The sequence below is a fragment of the Dioscorea cayenensis genome, chromosome 18, assembly GCF_009730915.1.
Source record: "Dioscorea cayenensis subsp. rotundata cultivar TDr96_F1 chromosome 18, TDr96_F1_v2_PseudoChromosome.rev07_lg8_w22 25.fasta, whole genome shotgun sequence".
In the NCBI taxonomy this organism is placed as follows: Eukaryota; Viridiplantae; Streptophyta; class Magnoliopsida; order Dioscoreales; family Dioscoreaceae; genus Dioscorea; species Dioscorea cayenensis.
The window spans coordinates 22,435,983-22,462,368 of record NC_052488.1 but is presented as its reverse complement, the minus strand read 5'-3'; the positions used below and the strand labels follow the sequence as shown (position 1 = coordinate 22,462,368).

The following is a 26,386-nucleotide window of genomic DNA, read 5'->3' as shown; positions in this document are numbered from 1 at the left end:
TTGAATGCTTACTCACATAAACTTCCTATTAATGTGCTACCATGCACAGCAAGCCAAAATGTTCGGCAAGTTTGGCCTCACTAATGGCATCTGATATGTTGATCCTAATAGTTAGGTCCTGCCATCACACAATAGTATTTACTGTTTACTTTCAAATTACAGAAGAAAAATAAGAACAAAGTTTAGAACAGTTTTAACACCAAATGGATAACTGGTTGTTACATCTGCTTTAGAATCACTTCCTGCAAGCCTTTGTGTTATATCTAGAGCTATTGAAAAGAAAAGTTGCTCAACATTTAGAACATCAGAGAAACATAGTCTAGTTTAGTGAATAAAAAAAATACCAGGTTAAACAATGAGAAGGCAAAACAAAATCTTGATGGCTAATAAGAAGCAATATATATATATATATATATATAGAAATAAATAAAATAGAATAAACCTCTCCCATCAAATAGCTAGAGGAATGAAACAAACAAAACCACATGCTAGAGGGGCATGCAAAGTGAAGCAGTTTCTGAAAATAGAAATTTAAAAAATAGAATAAACCTCCCCCATCAATTTAAAAACAGAGTCAAGAGAGTTTGGCAAGCAACATTTTTTTCAAAAAGTTTGGCAAGCAACAAAGTTGAAAAGCACATGTTATCATGACTGAGTAGAAACAAACAATACAGAAAAATTATAGGGCTTAGACTAACACAGCAAAAGAATAAGTTCCACTCTCAGTCAAGATTAACAACTTATGCCACCTAATCCATGTATGCCTTGAGGATATAGCTAAATCAAATTGCTAAAGTTTGCAACTCCCTCTTCATAAACAAAACATGTCCTTAAGCATATCAACTGATCCATCTATCATCAAGGAGACACCAAACTAAAAACAACAGGATGAATCAGTTCCTCTTCAGAAACAACAATTTTACAAAGTTAATCATGAAAGTAACATTCAAAAAGAAAAACTAAAATAAAATACACCTCTCCAGACTCAAAATGTATTCTATGTGAGAACTTTTTAAAAAATATTAAATGCAATCTTTTCATAGAATTATAAAAAAATAAAAATAAAAAAACGTCTGAAGAGCAATAGAGAAAGCTAGATGGTGGCAACTTCCCTGATGTTACATTTTCTTGTTTGGCTTGTTGCATCTTATTGTTTAATTAATGCAAGTTCTTAATTAGTAATGAGATCCAGATGCTTAGTTTATTTATCTAGCTAATTAGCAATATGCTTTACCTGCTTAATTAGTATGTTATACTATATATCTGCTTAGTGTGTCTAAACCTAATTAACATCTATCATGATTATCACGTAGAGATTGTTGAGATACGTGCTCCACAACAATAACCTAAACAAATTCTTGACGATGGAAGCGAGCATCTCAAGCAATTAATATTGTTTCATGAAGAGCCTACAAGTTATTGATCCTATGTGAAACTTATTTGAAGTATAAAAGTTTCAGAAATAGAAAGAAGTTATTTCGTGACATGGGAGCATCAAACAAAGCATTGGAAAGCCATTTCATATTAGATCAAGATCTTTTTGTTGGAGGCCCATGTATATTGGGCCCAATTTAGTTTTTAAAATATTCCTATATTGTTTAGTACCACATTGCCTAGTTACAAGAACTTCATCCACTTTATACATACCACTATTCAATAGCATGTTATTTTCGTTATACAATTGAAAATACAATAAATAATTTTGAGATATTTATATAAAACATTATTAAGTTAGTGCTTAGTTGTAGATAATTTGAAAATAATTAAAATTTAAAGCTACATATAATTTGAGGCAGATGGATTTGAAAATTTTGTATTTTTTGCCTAAATTTGCATTTGAATAAGAAAAAATCTATTGTAAGAAAAAGTTAAAAAAATACGAAACATAAGTAGATAAGGAAAAAAAATGATTGGGTGGCCACCAGGAACCTTCAATCAGCAATTAATTGGGTGACGAGTACAAGGACCGGGCCCCACATTTTGCAACGCTTTATTTTGGCGGCAGAATAAATAAATAAAAATCTAATAATTTAAAATAAAATTCAAAAATAAACCCCAACCATCAATATAATAATCCTAGCTCCAATCAATTTAATTCAAAGAAAATCTTAAATCAAAGAGAAAACCAAAATAAGAAACGGAACCTATTTAAAAAATAAATAAAAAATAAAGGATTTTGTTTTAAAATAGGTTCAACGTTCATAAAATAATAATAATAATAATAATAATAATAAATTCAAAATTCTTAAGTTCTATTTATACCCGGAATTCATTAGTCCCACGTTACCATCACTCTCCCCATTTGCCGTCCAGATACATCCTCTTCATCTCCTTCTCTAAACCATCAAGCAAACCCTCATGTAAAACCATCATCGATTCCTCTTCCATTCGAATTCCGTCCTTCTCGAGGGGTGATGGAGGAGTCGTCGGCGACCTATGGCTCCTCTGGTTCCAGGGCTGTGAAGATCATACCCTTGCAGCATCCTTCGACTTCGGCTTCGGCTGCGGCTCTTCCCTCCGAATCCTGGATCGGAGGATGGGTTTCGAGGCTCCGGGCGATGTCGGCTATTGAGTGGGTGGACTTGTTTCTCCCTTGCGCACGCTGGATCCGGAGTTATCGTGTGAAGGATTACCTCCAAGTCGATCTCATGGCTGGCATCACCGTTGGAGTTATGCTCGTTCCTCAGGTAGCATCGGTTCTCGTTGTTCTTCGTTTCTTTGCAGTTCTTGGATTTGTGATTGATTTAAGGTTTGTTTAAATTGGAAGAGATGTGAGGTTAACTTAACTAAAAGGAGGATGAATGCATGAAATTAGGATTGGAAATTAAACGAAAGGAAATGAAGGAACAAATTATTCTTGAATTTCTTTTGATTTTTTTGAGGTAGTTGCTTTGTAGATTTTTTTTTTTTTTTTCAAATGCAACAATAGGCCTTTGTACCTTGTTATCTTTTTACTTATGCAAATCATGAAATGCAGAGGTAGTAGTGGGTGATATTTCAGTAATCTAATCTTGAAACCTGTTTTTAATGCTGTTAATGTATTGATTTGGATGTGGTTCTTAATTGTCTTTTTTCTCTATCAATATAACAGTTGTAGTGTTGGCATGAATTGTGAAAAAAGAATCAACTAATTGGTTTATTTAATGCAAATGTGTAGTCGATGTCATACGCAAAGTTAGCAGGGCTTCATCCAATTTACGGGCTATGTGAGTCTTGTTTTTGCTACCTTTTATTGTCATCATTCTTATCAGAACCCTTTTCTAATTACATAGGTTGGTCAATTGTCTCTAATGTTTCAATGTGTTTTTCTGGTACAGACTCTGGCCTGGTCCCTATTTTTGTGTATGCTATATTTGGTTCATCGCGACAGCTTGCAATTGGTCCAGTGGCACTTGTATCTCTTTTAGTCTCTAATGTATTGGGTGGGATTGTTCATTCCTCAGATGAGCTATACACGGAACTCGCTATATTATTGGCATTTATGGTTGGGGTGTTGGAATGTCTAATGGGATTGTTAAGGTATGTGATCATTTTCTTTCTTCTGTTTCTTTTTTGTTTTTTTGTTTTTACTGTGCTTGTGGTTATCTGCAGCTTGATTCTGCATTATAGTATCATCTATAAATGTTCATGTCTGTCATAATTGTCCATGCAATATTATATATCACAATGAACTCTCAGTTCAAACCAGATCTGGATATATAGGACTGTGTAATAAGTTTGTGTTGATGTCTAAACTTGTTGGTTTTGCAACAACCCCAGATTCTTCTTGGTAACTGTATTTTTACTTAGGATCCTTTCCTTTGCTAGAATTTTGTCTATTCATTCTTTTGATTTCAGTTTGATATAGCTTGAAATTACTATTCATGCTCTCTTTAATTTATTCTTTTTATTATTACTCCTAAACCACTCAATCCTTGAAGCTTACAGCAGGCTTGGGTGGCTAATCAGTTTCATTAGCCACATTTGTTCCTGGTGACTGTAGTTTTATTTTAGGATCCTTTGCTAGAAGCTTATGTATTCATTGTTTTGAATTCAGTTTGATACGGCTAGAAACTACGATACATGCTCTTTTTATCTATTCTTTTATTATTACCCCTAAACCACTCCATTTGTTGAAACTTGCTGCAGGCTCGGATGGCTAATTCGTTTCATTAGCCACTCCGTCATTTCTGGCTTTACCACTGCTTCAGCCATTGTAATTGCATTGTCCCAGGCAAAATATTTCTTGGGATACAATATTGTTCGAAGCAGCGAAATAATACCACTTATCAGGAGCATAATTGATGGAGCAAGTGATGTATGCTTTTCACGTGATGTTGACAAATTAATAATTGTTTATATGTTTTTTCTTTTATAGATCATAGGATAACAACAAACATATTAGAGTTACAACTATTATATTAATATTCTTTTTCTTCGTGGAGAAACCAAGGGACAATAGAAGCTTGCTTAATTTTAAAAAGTTCAAAAATTAGACCAATCAGTTCAAGGGATAAAAATAGGTCAGCTAGGGGAATTTGGTTACTTTGAGCACCACGAGAGGGCAGACCTAGTGTTATGCTATTGCTCTGCTTTATGTTACTCATCGAGAATATGGATTATAGTTTATCAGATTTGTTACTTATTTCATTTTTCCATTACCATAAAATTAAACTAATTTGCATCTTTTGATTTTGTAAAACCTCTTGTCATATTTAAACGCCATAAAGATTATGGTGTTCCATTATTTTATTTAAATTATTTTTGTTTGGAGATGAGATCATTTATAGTCTATCTTGGCATGACATTCATTGGTTGGCTTTTTGTCTTTTGACAAGAAGTAATAATTGGCCATGTTGTTGTTTTATACTTATTTTTTCGTGGTTGGTTACTGATTTCCTTTGCCTTATTGGGGAGAATGATTTACTAGTTATGATAACTGCTGTCATTAACCCTTTGTGGCAGTTTCTTTTTGTAGTTCTCTTGGCCCCCTTTTGTGATGGGTTTTGCTATGCTTGGAATTCTTCTCACAATGAAACATTGGGTAGGATCTTTATTTCATTTATATCCATCTTCAAGATGCCAGGACCTGAATCTCAATTCTTTCATGTTTGACATCAAAGGGTAAATCAAGAAAGAGCTTGCGATTTCTGAGAGCATCAGGGCCTCTTACAGCAGTTGTGCTGGGTACAGCTTTTGTGAAAATATTTCATCCACCTTCAATTTCTGTGGTTAGCCATCTTTTCATTTTATGTTAAGTTCTCAAATACTGCATGGCTATGCGTGATATATATTCTTTTGTCCAATAATATCCATAAGTCTTTAAATGCAAAGGGTAAAAAAATTACAAACCAGTCAGTTTTTTGGCTTCTTCTTTATGAAATGCATCTTGAAAATATTTGAAAGATCTTCATTAGAATTACTTCGCGCATCAATTGCAGGGATTTTGTAATATAAAATACTATGTGGTTAGTGCAAGTAGTTATTCTTTGAGAAATTACACAAAACTCCTTAGCCAAGAGGGTCATGGTTACTCCTTGGCCATTAATTCTTTATTGTTGATAGCTGGTGTCTTTTTGGTGGAATCAAACCATGTTACACGATTAACTTACGAGTAATGTATTTTTGTACAAACTAGTTTTACTAAATAGACTTCCCAACTCATTTATAACCATCCATCTCGAGATCATGATATTGGCGATCTTGAGAAAAAGTCAATGTTTATGAAAGAGTTGGAAAGTTAAACCTACTTTGTACATATTCTGTGGGGTCTCATTACTCTTTACAAATTGAACAATGGAACTAAAATCCATCAAGCGTATTTTTGTAATTAAGTTCTTATCTAGGAATTGGATAATAATAAATTGCACGCCATGCGTTTATACGTTGGTTTGAATTTGACTGCATTTCTTAGCTGGTGTAAACCTCTAACCTGTAGTTTAGGTGAATGCATAAAGCAGGAAAATTATTATTTAAAATACCCCTTTTATTGTAGGAAGATTGATATTTGTGTTATGATTCATTTCTTAGGTTGGTGAGATACCACAAGGCCTTCCAAAATTCTCCATTCCTAAAGAGTTTCAGTATGCACAATCTCTGGTCCCAACTGCAATGCTGATCACTGGTGTTGCCATTTTGGTATAGCACATCAAATTACTTTAAATACTGTACTTTCTTCATTTCTGTTTCACTACTGTCAATAATTTCTTTTTCTATTATTCTAAAATTACAGGAGTCAGTAGGGATTGCTAAAGCTTTGGCAGCGAAGAATGGGTATGAATTGGACTCAAATCAAGAAGTAAGTTCTTCTTATGAGCAATGACTTTTTTAATATTTTTTTTGTTTCTATTATCTGCCCAGTCTTATATAAGTTCAAAGTTCTATATGGCCATAATCTGCCATTGGCTGATGAGAAGGTATTGAAAGCTTTCTAACCTCTACATGTCAATATTGATACAAACGCATAGAGTTTATCATAGAGGAAATCACATTTATATAGTATGATTTATGGTTATGGAGTATTTTTTATTTATTTTGCAATTAATTTATATTAAAAGCATTTGAACATTAATATTTGATCGTGAATTGGATACATGAGATTTGTTTATCAGATGACATGAGATGTGTGTCCTTATTTAGGAAGACAAAAGGATTTTAGATTCTGAGAGATGACAAATGAACAACAAGACCACTATAGTTTTGTTCCATTGTGTTGCCACACTTTTGCCTATGGTTGGGAACCTTATCCCTTTTGAAATTGCTTGGTTGAATAAGATAAAAGTTTACTTCGTGGAGTAAATTAAAAATGATGAGGGCTATCTTGAAAGTTATGTTTAGTGTAACTGACGGAATATCTGAGTAAGTACTTAAAGCTTTTGCATAGAAACTAATCAATACTCTTCGTTTTTTTTCTGACAGTTATTTGGTCTTGGTGTTGCAAATATTTGTGGTTCATTTTTTTCTGCATACCCTACTACAGGTAAATGTTTAAGGATGTATGGTGTATCCATATATCTTCTTTAAGTACTTGACTATGTAAAACATTTGAATTGAACCTTTGCGTCCTTTATAGACATATTTGTAATATTATGAATGCAGGTTCTTTTTCTAGGTCAGCTGTAAACCATGAGAGTGGGGCAAAAACTGGGTTGTCTGGAATTATAATGGGAATTATTATGGCATGTGCCCTTTTGTTTTTGACACCATTATTTGAAGAAATACCACAGGTGGCGTATTTCATTATATTGTTGATCAATCAACTAGCTGTATTGCTGATTACTCTTACGGACATCTTTAGTTTGTTCATGCTGAAACCATGGGATCAATGAAAAAAGCTTTTTAAAAGTGAAAATTCCTAGTGGTTCGATTTAATTTTGCAAACAATAGTAAACTATGCTTATTCTTCTCTTAAATAAATGAAGATAAAAATGAGATGACGAGTTCTAAGTCACATGTTTGTTTATTCTGCGCCAAGATGTGAAACCTCGGTAGATTTCATTTGCAGGTACAAGATACATATGCAGACAATACCCTAGTGAGGTTTGAATTGGATCAGTCATATGTAGTGCCTTTGTGTGAAACATGATTAAGTGGTCAAGAAACTAGATCTGAGTTAGGGAAACATGTCAAAAGAAGGGATGTGAACGGTACCTGTACAATGCTATATGTTAGTTCAAATGATTTCTATGCACACATCTCACAAGGTGGCAACATTTGATGTGGAATGTTTGATAAATCTATGCATATATCATAGTAGAGTTTTGGATCCTTAGTTTCCCGTATACTGGTTAACCACTTTTGTACTGTGAGTCTTATAATTGCAAGTTGTAATGTTAGCTTTAATAGACTCTGAAATCATAAAATCTTTATTTGAAGGGCTCACAGGCTTTGTGCAATGAAACACACAAGTGGTATGATGCTAAAAACTGAACAGTGAATGTAATGTTTTCATGAACTCTTGGAATGAAAATAATACCTATGGGGCTGGTAAAGATCAGAAGATTTTTACCATGTTGTTGAAAAGACTATTATAGAGCATGAGGACTATTCTAATATTGAAAGAAAAAAAAAATAGGAAAAAATTTATTAAATTATACAGAAATGGTAGAATAAATTGGGCAACAAAATTATATGTTATGAAATATCTGGTAAATGTAAATGATAAGAAAAAGGCATGTAATATGTCCTTAAATTGTTTATAATCTTATCATAATATTTTTCCACTTTTTTGCCACCAACAATACATCTGCTTACCAGGTATTTTGTTTGTATCCATTTCAGTGCGCATTGGCTGCCATTGTGATATCTGCTGTGGTGGGTCTGGTAAGAATCAATAACTGCCTTGCCAAAATTCACAATAGCGTAGACTTTTCATCTATAATTTCCTTTTTCCACTCAAAATTATATTGATGAAGTCAGCTGAACTGTACAAGTTGCACAGCGAGTGGGCATTATTGTCCTTTACTGTCAGCTTAGCTACTGTTGTTTCCACCTCTGAGTCATTTGCTCGCAATAAGATGTTAAGCAGCAGCTCATGAAGGTGTGCACATAATTTCTATTATGCATTTGGTCGGTAGTTACATTGGTGGATTTGAAGTCTCGTTGGCACTTGACCATCTCATCAAAGCTCATTATAGCCAATGTTTTCATTAACTCCATTTTCAAGTCTTCTCATACAAAAACGCTTGGTCACAATCAGTGTTCTCTAGTTATATTGATCCATCCTAGTGTACAAGACCCAGTTTATTTCATTGATGATGAAGATTCATGTTGTGATTAAGTTCAAAATGTTTAATATGTAGGTGGATTATGAAGAAGCTTTGTTCTTGTGGCGCGTGAATAAGAAGGATTTTCTTCTTTGGACAATTACTTGCATTACAACATTATTTTTCGGAATTGAGATTGGTGTCCTTATAGGGGTAACATTTCTCTGTGGATACCTTTACTTTTCTTGTTTATTGACGCAATTAATGCTGATGGCAAAAGACTTTTTGCTTTGCAGGTTGGCTTCTCCCTTGCATTTGTCATTCATGAATCAGCAAATCCCCACATAGGTAAGTGATCTTATGGTTATATTGATTTAGCAGATGGTTTTTTGCGCTAATTATAAGATGAAACATGTTTATTCTGAGACTACTTTTATCTTAATCGGCATTTTGTATTTACAAATGGTTGATCACTTCATGAGTTTAGGCATGTAAGTAACTGTGAGAACCCTTACTTTAGGGACCTCTACTAAGGAAGTCCCAAATGCAGGTACGCTTATCCCGATAAGAACAAGTCCTACAGGGATCCTCATATTTGGGATCCATGGGGGTGCCAGTGATGTGATAAGTCAAAGATTTAAGTTAAGGTTACGAACTCATAGTAAAGACCAATACGAAAACTATCTAGTGCAGTGCTTGAAGTTCAAGCAGAGTGTAGGAGTTGTGCAACCACAAGCAAAAAGATTAGAGACCGGTTGGATGCTATTTAGGATAAATAGTGAAGTGACCAAGGCACTGAATAGGCGATATTCTTTACAAGGGAAATTGAAGAGAGAAGTTGAGTAATAAATTAACCATGTAAAGATTGAGTTATTAAGGAACTTGGACAATGTTGTACAAGGCGTGAGTGGAAGTGGGAGAAGCTCAAACCACATGGGGCTTTGATTGTTGTGTGACGATTATTGGAACATGAGAAGCAAGATTCAAGGTTGGGTTTTTAAAATGGCTATTAAGGACATATATTGTGGGCGAGGATTCAAGTGATGGAGTGTCAAGGAACTAGAGTCAAGGGAATTGTTTGGGCCATGGTACTATCTTACAAGTTTCAATAAAGGAAAAAGATGGGAGACAAGCATCTAAAATGAGTGAAATATGACGGAATTATGAAAAGTTGGGGAATATCAAGGCAGTGTATCTCAATCATTGCAATGATGGAGGGACGCCCAAGGCACGGAAGCAAAACACTTCTAAAGATGCTAGAGTGAAGATAAGCCAAAGGGATATGTAAAGTCGAGGTATTGAGGCAACAAAGATAAGAAATACCAAGGTCTTATTTAAGTGGATATATGCTAAAAGTTGGCAGACTGCAGAAGCCTGTCGAGTGTTTGGAGGTGCTAAGTTATATAAAATTGAAGCGTGTGAACAAGTAGAAAAGGGTTTTCTTAAAATGCTACTTGAGGCACCTTTCTTATGGCAGCAAAGTGAAGACTTATTTTGAAGGCGTAGGTGTGCTTATTACTGTATAATAAATGGTGGCAACATAGCAGGGTGTAGAGCAAGTTATGTGGTCGAAAATGCACATTTGATTGAGTACTTTGAGGCTGAACAGAGCTTTAACTAGGGATGGAAAAAACTTCAAGAAGACTAAAAAATCTAGAGTCAATGTAGCTCGGAAATTGCTAAGCCGTAAGCAAGTATAAGTGGTGTGGTGTTAGGGGAGTATTGTCTAGAACGGAGGAGTTGGTCAAGTAAAGTTAGGTAAAGCTATGTTCGCATTGGCCGCTAGAAGAGTTTGAGGATGAAAAGTTAAATGGTAGGAAAATAAACCAGTAGTTAGGAGGATCATGCAAGTGTAGGTAGCAGGATTGCATGGTGCAGGGGAGCTTGCACAAAGTTGTGATGCTAAAAGTAGGGGCACTTAATTTGTACTTGTTAGGAAGAAAAGTACTAGTTAAGAAAACTATACAAGTGTAGATCACAAGATTGTATGGTGTAAAAGATTTGTGTAAAGTTCTTATGATGATAAAAAGTTCGTTGCAGGCCAATGCTTAGCTAGGAGGGATATAGAGATATCATCATGCAGGTGAAGTAAATAAGGCATAGAAATCTAGTATTTTCAGTGTGTAGATCGAAGAATGTGGAAAAACACAAGTATGAGCATTTGGCATGGTGATGGTTGCACAATTTTACTTTGTGCATGAAGAATAGCAGTGTTTAGGTATGCTGCAGCCTAAACGGTTCTAGTAGAAAAAGTCAAGCTTAGGAGGGTCAATTATCTCAACTTAGCTCTGATGTGGGCGTCAGAATCTTTTGGTGGGGGTGGTTTAGAAGAACCTTTACCATAATGGATCCTGAACTCGGACTAGTCCTAGATGTAGGAATCTGTGTGTTTAGAATTCTTATTGAAGGATGATCCTTTGGGCGCCGGTGTCCCTTAGGCAGAATTCAGTGAAGCATGGAATTTTATATCCTTGGATGGAGAAACTGTCAATGCACAAGGGAAAAGGAGCGTAGAGTGTTAGTGCTAAGCACGATAGGACCATGAAAAGAAGCTTGGTGATTAAAAAGTTCAAACATTGGTTATGCAATGCCTACATAGCATGAGAAGGGGCAAATCATGGTTCCTGCTCCATCAGAATGGTTGTCCAGGGTGTTCAAGAGATAGAAGAGATGTTGGCACTAGATATTTCGGATATACCAGGATGTTAAGTATATATGACTAAGTCGTACATCACTTTGTAGTGGAGGTACGAGAGTTTAGAGTTGCTATTAGCAAAGGTATTACGGATGCATTGTGGGGCGTGTTTATAGCCATTGTGCTGACAAACTGTCACAGTTATAGCAGTCATTATTCCGGTTCAGCTGAGCCTTTATATGGCTGAATATCAGATTTCAGTTTTTTTATTGCAATTATTCAGTTTCAATCGTATTCAAATTCTAATTGCAATCTTGTTGAAAGTTCATTCCAATTAAGTAGGAATCTGTCGCCGAGGCATTAGATTTGAATGAACTACCGAGGCATTGTGGAGATGTGGGACAGGGAATGAGCCAGGAGGCCCTAGCGCATGTACGAGATCAAGCTACAGTTGATCTCAAGGTATCATAGGTGTTGGTTTTGGCAAATGTCTAGACGGCATATATCACTTAAGCATTGTGGAGATGCGGGACAGGGAATGAGCCAGGTCCTATTCCTTGGGGCATCTCTTGTCAGAGCCAAGCACGGATAGTTGCTGCATTAGAAGATCCTGAGTGATTGTTGCATTGAGAAACATTAGCAGTGGTAATCACTTGTATGGGCAAATTCACTCATGCACACAATGGTGCATACACGAATGTCCTAGCAAGTTGACCAAGACCGGCATGGGAGGTTTAGTTGACCAGTGAAAGGACTATTATGTGCGTGTATATCTTCGGAGTAAATAGGCAAGGGAGAAAGTTGGCTTTGGATCAGTGCTAGGGTCCCGCACATAGGGAACAAGGTTTGAAAATTGCACCCATGACATTAACGTCAATATCAAATTAATTGTGTTGTTAACAATTATCAAGTACTGCATAAAAGTTTCATTAACTAAAACATATTAGATTATCGGTAAGACGACAAGCCATTTTTTTGTTTAATCTCACTAGAATCATTGGTGAGAGGATACCGACCTCTAAAAGGTGGGGAGAAATAAATTAGCTATTGTTTTCTTGGGAAGTTTCAGCTTTAAGGGTTGATTTCTTTGGATGCAGCTGTGTTAGGGCGTCTTCCTGGAACTACTATTTACAGAAACACACAGCAGTATCCTGAAGCATATACATACAATGGAATTGTTGTTGTCCGAATTGATGCACCCATCTACTTCGCTAACATAAGCTACATAAAAGACAGGTATATATTTGCATTCTGCGGGACTGACTATCTTTCTTAATTTTGAAACTAGTTTCCTTTAAGAATTATTTTGTTCATATAGTAATATATATATATTATAAACTACATTCTCAGGTTAAGAGAGTATGAACTAAAAGCTTCTGGAATCACTAAACGAGGGCCTGAAGTTGAAAGAATCTATTTTGTGATAATTGAGATGTCCCGTACGTTGCCCGTCTTTGCCAGTTCCGCTAATTATGAGTTTTTAAAATTATTAGAATTGGTCATTAGTTTCTTGATAATATCATTTATGTTTGTTTTCATTCTTGTATTGTTGCAGCTGTTACATACATAGACTCGAGTGCTGTTCAAGCTCTCAAAGATTTACATCAGGAGTACAAATCTCGTGGCATCCAGGTTTCCTCTCAAATTTCAATCTCTTCCGTGTCTTTTATTTTTCTGGGGAACTAAGAACTGACATGTTGGTTTTGATTTTCTACAGATTGCCATAGCCAACCCAAACCGGGATGTTCATGTTTCTCTTTCTCGAGCCGGTCTTATTGATCTGATCGGTAAGGAATGGTGTTTTGTGCGGGTGCATGATGCTGTGCAAGTCTGTCTCCAGCATGTGCAGAGCCTGGATGGTTCAGCATCAAAGGATTTTTCAGACAAGACGCCCAAGAGACATCTGAGTTTCTTGCAGAATCTTTGGAAACAGGAAGGTGACCCAAATATGGAGCCTCTCTTGCCTCAGTCGCAACCCTAGGATTGTTGTTTTATTATTATTATTATTATTATTATTATTATTATTATTATTATTATTTTAATGTCATTCATGAAACCATGTTATTTGTATTTAATTTTATTGCCAGCTTGATTCTTGTGTAATACTACATTGTTTTGGAACCACCTATATGTAACCGCATGGTTGAAACAATAGATGGTACTCTTTTTGTTACCCGCTTTGATTCTTGTGTAATAAAACCACCTATATGTAATTGCATGGTTGAAACATAATGCAAATTTTTTCTTGAGATCACAATATATGATGATATTCTTAGTATGGTATCATGAAAAAAGTACAATATAATCACAGCATATAATAAATAAGCACAAACAAACTCATGCCCAAGACCAACAATACCGATTCAATATCAAGAAACAGGACAATAGCAAGAAGATGCAGAATTTAATTGCACTACTTATACAACAACCCGGGAATCATAGCCATATCCAGAAAATAACAGGGATTTGCAGAAACATAAAACTCCCCGGGAACACCGACTTAACTGCTGTTCTCTGGAAGTTCAGAAGCACTTACGGTGCACAATTGATGGACCTGATTCATCATACTCGCCCTTCGAAATCCACATCTACATAAAGTTGTTACACACAGCCAAGCACTTAAGTTAGCATGGAGCATCAAGAAATAGAGCAATATGATCAGCTATTAAAGTACATTATGGCTGAGTGAAGAGTTATACCTGCTGGAAGGTGCTTAGGGATGCAAGGATGGAGCCTCCGATCCAAACACTGTATTTCCGTTCAGGTGGAGCCACCACCTTGATTTTCATGCTGCTGGGAGCAAGAGCAGTGATTTCCTTGCTCATCCGATCAGCTATACCTGGAAACATGGTTGAACCCCCACTGAGCACAATGTTGCCATAAAGATCTTTCCTAATATCGACATCACACTTCATAATGGAGTTGTATGTAGTCTCATGTATTCCAGCAGCTTCCATTCCGATCAAGGATGGCTGGAAGAGCACTTCTGGGCACCTGAATCTCTCAGCACCTATTGTGATCACCTGCCCATCCGGCAATTCGTAGCTTTTCTCAACAGATGAGCTACTCTTGGCAGTTTCCAGCTCCTGCTCGAAATCAAGAGCAACGTAGGCAAGTTTTTCTTTTATGTCCCTTACAATTTCGCGCTCTGCAGTAGTGGTGAAGGAATAGCCTCTCTCAGTAAGGATCTTCATTAGGGCATCTGTGAGATCACGGCCTGCAAGGTCCAGACGTAGAATGGCATGGGGAAGGGCATATCCTTCATAAATTGGGACAGTGTGGCTGACACCATCACCAGAATCTAGCACAATACCTGCTCATGATGGGCATTAATCAATACATAGCATGCACAATGGTGATGATCAGTTGAATCAATTGTGTGAAAGCTAAACTTCTACTAACCAGTTGTGCGCCCACTGGCATAAAGAGAAAGCACAGCCTGAATTGCAACATACATGGCAGGCACATTGAAAGTCTCAAACATGATTTGAGTCATTTTCTCTCTGTTTGCTTTCGGGTTGAGGGGGGCTTCAGTAAGGAGCACAGGGTGCTCCTCAGGGGCAACTCGAAGCTCATTGTAGAAAGTATGATGCCAGATCTTCTCCATGTCATCCCAGTTGCTGACAATACCATGCTCAATTGGGTACTTCAAAGTAAGGATACCTCTTTTAGATTGAGCTTCATCACCCACATAAGCATCCTTTTGGCCCATTCCAACCATAACACCGGTATGACGTGGTCGGCCTACAATACTAGGGAACACAGCCCTAGGTGCATCATCACCAGCAAACCCAGCCTGCGTACAAAAAGGCGGGATATAAATAATCACCAAAGAGGATGTGCCACAAGAAGCAGCAGGCGTCAACAAAAGAGAGAGGTTAACAAACCTTGACCATTCCAGTTCCATTATCACAGACGAGAGGCTGGATATCTTCATCGGCCATTTTGTTTATCTGCAAGAGCGGTGTTGCAAATGATTAATATAACTCTATTGGGCAAACTGTCCAATCCAAACCAATCAGGATCAGAAACTGGGAACAGGCAAAACTTCACTACAGGCACATCTAAAGCTGATAGCTCACACAAACAACAATTACCACTTGAAAGCCGCTGTAATCATTGCTTGGCAAGAACAAGAACTATAACACAGAGGCTAATTTTAAGCCAATTCTAATTTTAAATACATCAATAGATAACTAAGCTACTGAGTACTGACAAAAAGGGTATCATCTGCTTGCATAAATTCCATGAATGAGATATTAAAAAAATTAAAAAATAATTTAAAATAAATTAGACATGCCACAACTCGGCAACTTCAATAAGTTTGGTTGCATCATTTTTCTGATTCTGGCTGTCAAACACAAGAGAAAAATTCATCATCTACTCTTAGTATTTCTCCATACGAATTAAAATTGGCCTAATACCTCAGCTTGATTAATTGGTTCTCAAGTTTCAGAGTAAGACCAGCAAACAATTAACAAGTAAACACTTCACAGTGAAAAAATTCCCTACTCACAAGGCTTCAGAAAATGGATTAATATTAAAAAAAACCATAGTAAATTCATAAAAGTTCAAGTGAATGCAGCACAAGAGTGGAGAGGATAACGCTGGATCAACCATAAAAGCAACATCATATCACTGTAAAATAAGAACATCACATTCCTTCAATCATAAAGCACCAGAATCAACTGAAAATCCATGTTATACTCTAAATAATCAATAGATCTATAATCCATAACATATCAAAGCAAAACATACACAGATCTTCAGCAAGACAACGCTTCTAAATCTCCATCTAAACATCAGCCTATATTTCCCGATCAGTACACCAGATCCAAACAAACCTTAGGCTACAAACCATTAACAACAGCAAGATCCATCAAACAAGCTCAAAAACCAATCGTAAATCCCAAGATATCCGATGACCTAAACTTCTAAAAAGTAGTTCATCTTTTTCCTCGATTCTCGACCAAAAACACCAAATATAGAACAAGAAATAGATCGTAGAACAAAGAATCGAACCGATCTAACTAGAGAAACCAAGATCCAATCGAAAACATGCGAGAAATCGATGCAATACCTCGGGGTGGACGACGATGAAGGGCAAGCCTCTCACCCAAGCTTCAGAGCAACAGTGGGAGTGGTGAACAGAGGGAGAGAGAGGAAGAGGCGGTTGGAATGGTGGGCTCTTATATAGAGAGTGATGAGTTCCGGACTTCCAGGTTGGGTGGAAGTGGAAAGTGAAATCCAAGGAAATGGAAGTAGTTTTCCAGGGAAGTCGACATCATCGATTGCTTACATGAATGGCTACCAAACTTTGTACGGTTTTGTGGGAGGCCTTCGCTGTCAATTTCCGGACAGCGATAAAAGCGATTTGGACCTTTGGATTATAATATTGGGATCATGATTTGAGGCTGATCTGTGGTTGTGATGCTTTCCAGCTAGGATGGATGAGGAATACACAGAGCATGGTGCTTTAGACCTAGTTCTCAAGTTTTTTATTTTTTATTTTTTATTTTTATTTTTTAACGTTTTAGCTTCTTAATTTCTTGCATATATTCTACTCACTCCCCAGTATACGTTGAAACGAACTAATAAAATGTGTTTGCTCTTAAAATAACTTGTACATATTACAAAAATAAAAATAAAAAATTTTGCATACATAAATATTAGCATTTACATAAAAAATAATTTTAACTTTTTTTTTTTATTTTTTACTTTATGTTTATTTGTAAAAGCACAAAACAATAAACAAGTAAAAAAAAGAAAAACGTTAATGTTAAAATACTAAAATTAATGTAATAGTTGAATTTTATATGCATATATTCACCATCACCAATATATCCTAGGATATACTCTTTTAACTGATTTTTTGAATATTCTATTTTTTTCTGTACAAATATTCTATTATTCATATAAATAATACTTAAATTTTTAATAATTTTTTATTTAAAAGTTTTATACATGTTCATTAACGACAGTGCAACCTATTAAAATTGAGTCTTTTACATAAATGTTCATATCACTAAAAAAGACGAATTCAAACTTTAGGCTACACAGGATCATGAGAAAAAATGCATTGTTGAATTTTAGGTTATATTCCATACATATGCTCATTCTTTACACGTAATTTATTCATATTCATAAATATATATATATATATATATATATTATTCTATGAAAAATTGATGAATGAATGGGAGCTATTGTAGCTTTAGGAAAATTATTATTATTATAATATTTATTATCATTAAAGACATAATTATTAAAAATTAAATTACTTTAAAATAAACTAGAACTAAATTTAATATTCTTTTTTTTTTTTTTTGAAAATTCATAATTTAGACTAGCTCACAGGAATAAAAGAAAATCAGTGCACTATTTCTCTTAACAATTAAATTTAAAAACACATGCAAATACACGTTTTCTTTTCTTTAAACATTCACCAAATTATTTTCATAACAAATAATAATTGCTTCAAATGTTATAATTAATTATAAAAATCAAACATCACCATTAAATCAACCCTGCCTTTAATCCCAAAATTTACATATAAACAGAAATTTATCTAAACATGCAACTTTAATTTTCCCTCTAATTTATACTTAATTCATCCTCTCTCTCTCTCTCACACAAGTCTCCACATATTTGAATTTAGCTCATCATTTACATGCTTATCACCTGCAAACAATACTATCATTATAATTAATATTCAAAGAAAAACATATAAACATATTCAGTTTTTCCCAACTAAAAAAAATATATACATATTGATTAATTAATTAATAATAATTAGCAAAGAAAAAAAAAGTATGTTTATTATTATTATTATTAAAACTATATACAAGAAGTAGTCAGTTTGTTGCTATACAAAACTAGTTTTCTCATGTTGTGCTTCAAATTCACGGAAATCCAAAAAAAAGGAAAAAGAACAAGAAGTATGAAACCCTAAAGCTCAGCAGTGTTCTAGAAACCAAAGATCTCAGCGAAGGAGCGGTGGCGGCGAGGGCGGCGGAGATCGGCGGCGGCAGCAGCACAGGGTGATGACATCTGGCATTCAATCACCGCTTTCACGCGCAAGAAGTGCTCCACATCGCAAGGAATCGAGATCGGACCATCGTGGTGTAACCCGTACGCCTCCTCCGAATCCTCGAGAAGGCCTACAAACAAAGGATGCCCTAGATACCGCACCGGCACCTCGAATCGCCTTTGCTCCTCTCCCTCCGGTCCAACCCTAATCCCCACGAACCCTTTCCGCTGCGTCGCCGATCTCTTTCTCCATAGATGCAACCAATGATGATGATGATGATGATCGCCGCCGCCAGCCATTGATCTTGAACCAAGAATCGAGGACGATCTTTGTTGAGATTGAATCTGGGGAAGCGATTGAAGGCTAGGAATCGCAGGAGCTCAGAGCGATGATGAAGAGGAGGGATCTTGGAAGCGAGGACATGGCGAAGATGCAGTCGAGAGAGATCGAACGAGAGAGAAAAAGGCCTTTCGGTGTTGTTTATATAGACTATAGAGGAGAGGTTTGGCGGTTCGGTGACTTTGGGTTTCACTAGGGCTTTGATTCCTTTTGCTTATCCTGACACGTGGTGTTTTCTTATTCGCACCTACTGGGCCCATTTTATTATATTCTGAATTTTTAAAATATTGAAAAGAGTTTTTTATATCAAAAAAGATATTGATAAAACTAAACCAAACTTGGCATTTTATTGAAAATTTTAAATTAACATGTAATTGAAATTAAATTTTGTTTGTTTGTTTCTTTGGGTTCGAATCAAACAGATTTATATACAAATGCCTATATTATATTTGATTTTTTTTTAAATAGTGAATAAAATATAAATATTATTAAATCAAGCGCCAAAAAATATAAACAATAAAAATATAAAAGTCCCCTAGAAGTGGTAACAATAAAAACAGAAAAGAAATATATATATATATATATAATTTTATTAAAGCAAGCATAAAAAAAACAGACATAAACCCTGCGCTAAGAGGAAGATTCTGCTCATAAGCAAAAACAAAAACTAATTAAAAAAAGGCAAAAAGAATGTAGGAGCCTGTCAGACAGCCTAGAGACCACCCCAACCCGGTTGAAGCCGAGTTGTGAACGATCCTCCACAATCCGGACCCAAGATCGGACCAGGACTGTCAATCACGCTCTGATCTCGAGACCATGGTTCATCCACCAGGCTTTGTTGCTTGTCTCCTATGCACTCAAGGAGTCAATTGTACGAGCCTATAGAACAGATCCTGTTCAAGTAAGGTCGTGCTGGATGTCGCTTTCTCAAAATATTTAATGAGATGAAGCTTCATTTCAATAGCCGATGTGGTACTATCCTTAACAAACATTGGAAGTGGGCTATTGTTTCTGTAGAAAGCCCAATCTAGAACACTGTAAAAAAGGCCCGCTAACTATTATTCTCCAACGAAACACTATGAGATATTATTGTTTGCGAATAACAAGGTTTTTTTTTTTGCATTAAATTTAATATATTAAACATACTGTTATTAAACTTTAATAAAAAAATTCACACCGATCTATGTTGATAACAATTTCATGATTTTTTATTCTTTGCATTTTATTTAAATGCCTTGAGTTTTAAACATTTGAAATATTTTTATTAGAAATATAAATATATTTTAAAATTAAATTTATTTTACAAAATTATTGTCAACCAAAACAGGAATCTAATTTTAAATACTTTTTTTTTGGTTGTTTTTTTAACAACATCGCACAATATAAACTTCCACAAACATATAACCACACAAAAATAAATTGTTACTTCAATCGAACTTTATTTATTACAAAGAATTTTCAGCAAAATTATTATTATTATATTTTATTTTATTATATTTTATTTTTTATTTTTAAACAATGACAATGAGCACCACCATACAAAAGGGTTATAAACAAATAAACATGTATACTGGTAAGCTAATTATGTTAACAAATCAATCTTTTAGAGATATATTAACTATGTTAGATATTATATGGGACAATTAGAGTCAGGTCTAAACAAACTATCTTGGTTTTCATTTTGTGATCTTATCTTGCATAAAGCTAATGTGGCTTCTTCTTTAGTAAAATCCAAAGTTAATTCTCAATAAAGAATTAAAAAAATCAATGGACCAATAATTAGTACTCCAATCACTCTGTCAATTGTCAATATCTTACCTTGTGATTGAAATGGTGAAGATGGAGAAAAGTGTGAATCACGGAGTGGACAAGCAATTACTATGCAGTAGTGTGGACAAGTCACTATCATCTCTTGTTTTTGTTCATCAAATGGTCCATTTGTTATATTTTTCCCCATCATTAAACAAGAGAATAACTCCCAGATGATTGGATGTGCTTTGTCTCCATATATATGAACTCTTGCATTTAAAGTTTGAATTCAAAAGCTACTTACATTCAATCCATTTGTTTCTAGGAGGTGATTCATTGTTTCAGTACGTTTTCTAGATACCTGCTATATATGCTCTCACGATCTCTATAATTCTTTGCTAAAATGACAATTAATTATTATTATTATTATTATAGATGATTTAATTCAAAAGAGAATTAATTTCGTTATCACGGTAATAGTTGAGTTATAGTAGCCAAATGAAATGATAAGATATTTAAGTCCTATAAAAAATTGGAGAATAAATTAAAAAAAAATAGAGTTGTTTCTATATCCAAGCTTTTTCAATCAACTAAATTTTAATTAATCTAATAGAATGCGAGAATCAATTAAAAAGATTGGAGTTGTTATTTTTTTGTAAAATTAGATAAATGAACGTTTCATTGAGAGTAACGAGAGCTATCGCACCATTAGTTAAAATGGATAAAAATGAGAAGAAATAAAAAATAATAATAAAACAAAAAAAAAACTAAATGAAAAAAGCCGCACAATTTATAAGAGTGAACATAAATTACCAAAATAAAAGTAAAATATCAATCTACAAAGGTATTAGTGGCATCTAGAAAAAATCACTAAAACCAAAATTGTTCATTTCAGATTGCCCTAAAAATATGATTAGTGCCCTTGACTTCGGAAAATCAGGGATTTGCTTCTTTCAAAATATGGTTGAAAATAAAATAAAATGTCTCGAGGATAGCTTGTTGATGTTATCCATATTGACATGGTCATTTAAAAAAAAAACAATTAGATTATCATAAATATCATAATATTATTATTTCTTTAAGGAAAATTAAGTGGATAAACAGACCGCATGCTTTTATATATATAAAAACGTCATAGCTTTAGTGAAATATATACTATTTTAAAAACAATACGGCCAACAACCCTTTGGATGATTAGCACCAAACTATTTACATAGAGTGTCTAGTCTTTGTTGAGAAAATTAGTTTGAATTTCAGTTCATTTAAATGAGAACGTATAACTTATAAGTTTATTGATATATTAATTATTAACTCTATATATGTTCCCGCACATTGTTAACCTGATTTATCCATTCAAAAAAAATAAAATTAAAATAGAGTTGATGTATTCGTCCTCTTCTTTGAGATTTTACTAAATGTTGAAAGTTATCTGTTTATCATAACAGTCATCCCTCCTAAGACTATCTCCAACCCAAAACTCTATATTTGGTGATTACAGCTTCTACAGTGAAAACTTCTCCAACCATCATCTCTATTTTTAACTCTAAAATATAATATTCTTCTCACTTCACAATCGATATATTCATACTATCAACAAATTTAATCATCATTAAATCTTTTCCATTTTTAACCATTAAATTTAAATAATATACTATTTAAAATATAGTTTTAATTTTTATATTTATTATAAATATTTATTAAATATAAAATAAAAATCTGATTGATAAAAAATACAAATACAGATACAAACACTACATTAATTACTTAATAAAAATATAATATACAAACAAGCACAATTACTAAAAGAGGTTATTTTCAACAACCACCCCTTCTGGATCTAATATATTTAATGATATATTCATCAATATTGGTGGAAGTGACAATAACATACCAGACTATTTGTCCCGTCTACTTTAGACTTCATATTTGTATTTTTTATGTTGTCGGTTCTCTTTTTTTTTTTAATATCGATGATAATGTATGTTTTAATATTAATTTATATATATATATATATATTTGATGTAGGGCGACAAGCGCCAACTCTCAGGGGCGTACGTGGGCGGGGGAATTACCACAACGTCCTCACTCTCTTGAAACTGGGGAGCGCGGTCAAGGCGAATCGAACTCGCGTCTCCTCCAACGAGAGTACCTGGGGTACCGCTAGGCTACAATCCCTTTAGCTAATTTCTATATTTTTATTTTATCATTCATTTCATTTTCATTAATTTTAATAAAATTTATATTTCGCAAATAACACACTAAATTATAATAAAGATAAAGTAACATGTGTACGTTTTTCACTAATTGAATCAGGCAAATAGAAAAAGTAAGCAGTATTAACTATTATTCCATTCAAATGAAAACACAAAGGCAAAGCAAACGCATTCAAATTCTATACGGAAGGTAATGGAAAATATCCATGGATTCCTTGTGCTTTTGCTTGCTCTGTGAAGTCCTCATGTCTGTCATTGTGGCGTTTTCATTTTGGTCTTTTCCGTTTGGCGATGGCACTAGACGCTTTGTTTTTTTTTTAGATTGGTACACCTCTCTTTGATAGAAGGGAATCCTTTTCTTTGTCTTTTTTAGAACTTTTTATTATTGAATCACATCGTACGGCTCTCCTGCCTCATGTATCATGTGCTTCAACCGTTGGATCTGTAATTTTTTATTTTTTTATTTTTTGATTCTAAGAAATGACTAGATAATTAAGCCAATGGGTTGGAATCTTATTGGATGCAATTTGTATGGTGATTGGCCAGCTTTCTCTTTTCCTCTGCCATGCTACAAGTGGCAAATTACCTCCACCTTTATTTTTATTATTATTATTATTATTGTTATTATTTTAGGAATGATATCATGACAAGCGTTGGTCCATGAAAAAAGTGCCAAAGAACACAAAAATACAATGATTTGATTTAACAATTCTTATAAATTTATCCTATAAAATAGGTTAATATGTAAGAGTAATTAAAATTTGTCACGTGTGCCCTGCCCTGAATGATATATTATTAATTATAACCTTTTAATGATAAATCTCTTGTGTCTTTCAAACCTGGACGAGGTTCAAATTGATTTTTATGAAACTTTTTTTTATTGTAATTATATTGCTCAAATGTGGTCTGGTTGATATAATGATACATGTTTGAGTTTGCATTTGATAGTATTATTACTTATATTATATTATATTATATTACTAAAAAAAATTACAACAATATGTCTATGTGTTGTATATTTGGGTACATTGATTTGCCACGAAGTCCTTATTTCCTCTTATTTTTAATCTAAAATCACTTAATTTTTTTTTATGTGAAAAAAAGTTAGTAATATATAAAAAAGTCACCATCTCTCACTCTCTAGTATTAGTACTAGTACTAATGCTACTTAGGGCGAAGAAATATGTTGAATAGCATTACAAAATGAAGTGGATGTGAGCATCCATCGTTATTCAATCCTCTTTCTTGATCATTCGTTCTCTTAAAAAAAAAAAAAAAAAACACATAGTCCTTGGCTAAAATTCATGGCCTGTCATACTAACGAGATTGGAATTAAGGTTGGTGACTTGGTTGGTAGAATATGAGGGGAGTTTGGTGAGGTAGATGCACATATAGTTTATCAGTTGATTTCTGGTAAAATGAATATATATGATTAAAAGTGAAAGTACATTTAATTGCTTTACAACGAAACACACCCATGTAGACAAAAGAGAAAGAGAGATCATCTGTTTATAAAAGACGTCCGTAGATAATAATTCTATGAACATTTTTATATCTGACATTAGATGTGAATGAAACAATTGCAAATCACTCGTTGGTATAAATAGTGACATCAATAATATCATAAACAATACTAGATAAAGTGCTATAAATAATGTAAATGGGATGCACATTCATGCATAATACTATAAACAATTATATTATACAAAATGATGCCTAATATTTTTATTATAAATGTCTGAATTTTTTTTATAACCAACCAATCAACCACCGCACCTACTATTTATAAACCCAAGATAATCTTCAGCCACTATCACTCACCATCTTTTTCTAGTTGGTGTCTTTCTTTCTCTTCTAATTTTTTTAATTTTTTTTTTCTTTGTGGACGTTCTGTGAATGTTCACAGAAAATATTTTGCCATATATATATATAATATTATATATATTTATATATAAAAAATGATACGCAAATTTAAATATCTGGACTCCATTTTACAAACATAAGTTTGCTGTGTGCGTTAGCAGAGAAGATGCAAAACATGGAATCAGATATAGGATGGTCCATAACCATGAGATCATGGTCCAACGGTGACGGCTTTTGACAATGACTCAGTAGTGTTTTCAGTGTAATGCTCCCATTCTTGTGGGACCCAACACCATGTGGTCTAGCACGGAGACAGGAGACTGCTCGCTGTCGCAACCTTCACGATATGATATTAATACCATGATTTATAAATAAAACATTTCATTATAATAAATAAATAAATAAATCAAACCTGCTACCATTTAAAATAATTATATTACACGTACGTATTATAATTAAATATGGGTTTTAAAATTTTATTTCGTGAACAAGATATATAAGAAGGATACAATAAAATAAACTACTATATTTTTTTTTTTATATTTTGTTTAATGAACCGATAGGATACAATAACCTTATTCTATCGATTCACTTTATTTTGCCGAGCAATTGATTACTAATCCTATAAGAACATCATGATAAAAATTTGTAAAATATGATAAAAAATAAATTTTATTTTTATATTTTTTTTTTAACTAAGATTTCACTATAACCCTTATTCTTTTAATCATCACATTCCAAGTGTGGACAAAAACCAAAAAGTTTCACCGTATTTTTTCTTTTTTTATTGTCACGGTTTAGGTTTGGATGAAAAGCCTTTCAACTATGGGATATGTTAAAAATTTTTATTTAAAAAAATAAAATAAAAATAAAACTATGTCATAAAAATTAATTTTATTAATTTTTATAATTTACATCAAATCCTACTATTATCAAGTTCGTTTCAAATAAAGAATAGAATAAAAAAATAATATCTGAAAAATGTACATCAAATACAAGTTAAGATTTGATTTTATTATATATATATATATATATATATATATTCTTTTACTTTTATCATCCAGTTTTTACATGATATTCGTCTTTATCCTGCTATGTTAACTAAACAAGCATATAAATGTTTAGGTTAATTTTTTTCTTCTAATCCATATACATGGAAGCTTAATGTGGAACACGTGGGGTCCCCACTTATGAATACAAACAAATGCTGAGAAAGGTTGGGTGGGACCAAAACTCACAAGAAGAAAGAATGGGTGTGAACCAAAAGTAGAGTAAAACGAACCGCATGCATGATGGATGGCATGCAAGTCCAAAAGCAGTATACGTAAACACAATGTTGATGGTTCCTAGAATCGTCTATGTTCATCCACATGTCTTCTTGTCATGTGAAATTTCCGAAATTCTACTTCTGCAATTTTATTTTATTTATTTATTTTACCACCCCTCCGTTTTTCAGCGCAAAAAATATTAAATTTTTTTATCATATAACGTTAGAATATATATATACATAGTCATACATATATATACATAGATTGACAAACACTAAACATAAGAAATATATATAATTTGACAGAATAAGTTACATAAAAAAACATATGAACGGTCATATTACTATTGACGGAATCTACTTTATATTTAATTAATAAAACATAACAAATGTTTCTATTTAAATCTTTATATTTATTAAAGTAATTTAAATATATGATTTAATTCATTTCAAAGATTAAAGATATACTGGATAGCCATAGCCAAGTGGTTAAGACATTTGATTTGAAAGGGAAATGATATACTCAAAGGATGGAGAAATCTTTGAGATTTGTAGCACGAGGATCTGATAATCTCGAGGCAAATGTAGGGTGAAAATGGAGAGAAG

The 26,386-nt window shown here is 33.7% G+C and overlaps 2 protein-coding genes and 1 non-coding gene across 3 annotated transcripts; 1 reads left to right on the top strand and 2 right to left on the bottom strand.

The window, feature by feature from the left end:
• Positions 1-2,287: 2,287 nt before the first annotated feature.
• On the top strand, positions 2,288-13,727 carry LOC120281962 (sulfate transporter 4.1, chloroplastic-like). Its single transcript, XM_039288657.1, has 17 exons — positions 2,288-2,687; positions 3,158-3,206; positions 3,318-3,519; positions 4,129-4,297; positions 4,958-5,023; positions 5,103-5,210; positions 6,010-6,117; positions 6,212-6,277; positions 6,898-6,958; positions 7,078-7,205; positions 8,260-8,301; positions 8,781-8,897; positions 8,981-9,032; positions 12,417-12,555; positions 12,670-12,758; positions 12,875-12,951; positions 13,037-13,727. The coding sequence occupies exons 1-17, from the start codon at positions 2,415-2,417 to the stop codon at positions 13,298-13,300; spliced, it is 2,010 nt and encodes a 669-aa protein (XP_039144591.1). The 5' UTR covers positions 2,288-2,414; the 3' UTR covers positions 13,301-13,727.
• A 4-nt stretch (positions 13,728-13,731) lies between these two features.
• Positions 13,732-16,554, bottom strand: LOC120281963 (actin-7-like). Its single transcript, XM_039288658.1, has 5 exons — positions 16,400-16,554; positions 15,207-15,272; positions 14,722-15,115; positions 14,019-14,632; positions 13,732-13,907 (listed from the first exon to the last, which is right to left on the bottom strand). Exons 2-5 carry the CDS (start codon positions 15,261-15,263, stop codon positions 13,842-13,844), a joined length of 1,131 nt encoding a protein of 376 aa, XP_039144592.1. The 5' UTR covers positions 15,264-15,272; positions 16,400-16,554; the 3' UTR covers positions 13,732-13,841.
• Positions 16,555-19,385: 2,831 nt separating this feature from the next.
• LOC120283206 lies at positions 19,386-19,599 on the bottom strand. The gene has a single exon (XR_005543201.1). It is a non-coding gene; the product is annotated as a small nucleolar RNA U3 (small nucleolar RNA).
• Between the last annotated feature and the right edge of the window lie 6,787 nt (positions 19,600-26,386).

What these genes read in the sequence shown, in the direction of transcription:
- LOC120281962 (XM_039288657.1), top strand. Translation starts at nt 2,415, where the DNA reads ATGGAGGAGTCGTCGGCGACCTATGGCTCCTCTGGTTCCAGGGCTGTG. An exon ending in TTCTCACAATGAAACATTGG is followed by an intron (nt 5,024 to 5,102) that starts GTAGGATCTTTA and finishes TTGACATCAAAG; the next exon opens with GGTAAATCAAGAAAGAGCTT. An exon ending in ATCAGCAAATCCCCACATAG is followed by an intron (nt 9,033 to 12,416) that starts GTAAGTGATCTT and finishes CTTTGGATGCAG; the next exon opens with CTGTGTTAGGGCGTCTTCCT.
- LOC120281963 (XM_039288658.1), bottom strand. Translation starts at nt 15,263, where the DNA reads ATGGCCGATGAAGATATCCAGCCTCTCGTCTGTGATAATGGAACTGGA. An exon ending in TGCCAGTGGGCGCACAACTG is followed by an intron (nt 14,633 to 14,721) that starts GTTAGTAGAAGT and finishes CATCATGAGCAG; the next exon opens with GTATTGTGCTAGATTCTGGT. An exon ending in CCCTAAGCACCTTCCAGCAG is followed by an intron (nt 13,908 to 14,018) that starts GTATAACTCTTC and finishes AACTTTATGTAG; the next exon opens with ATGTGGATTTCGAAGGGCGA.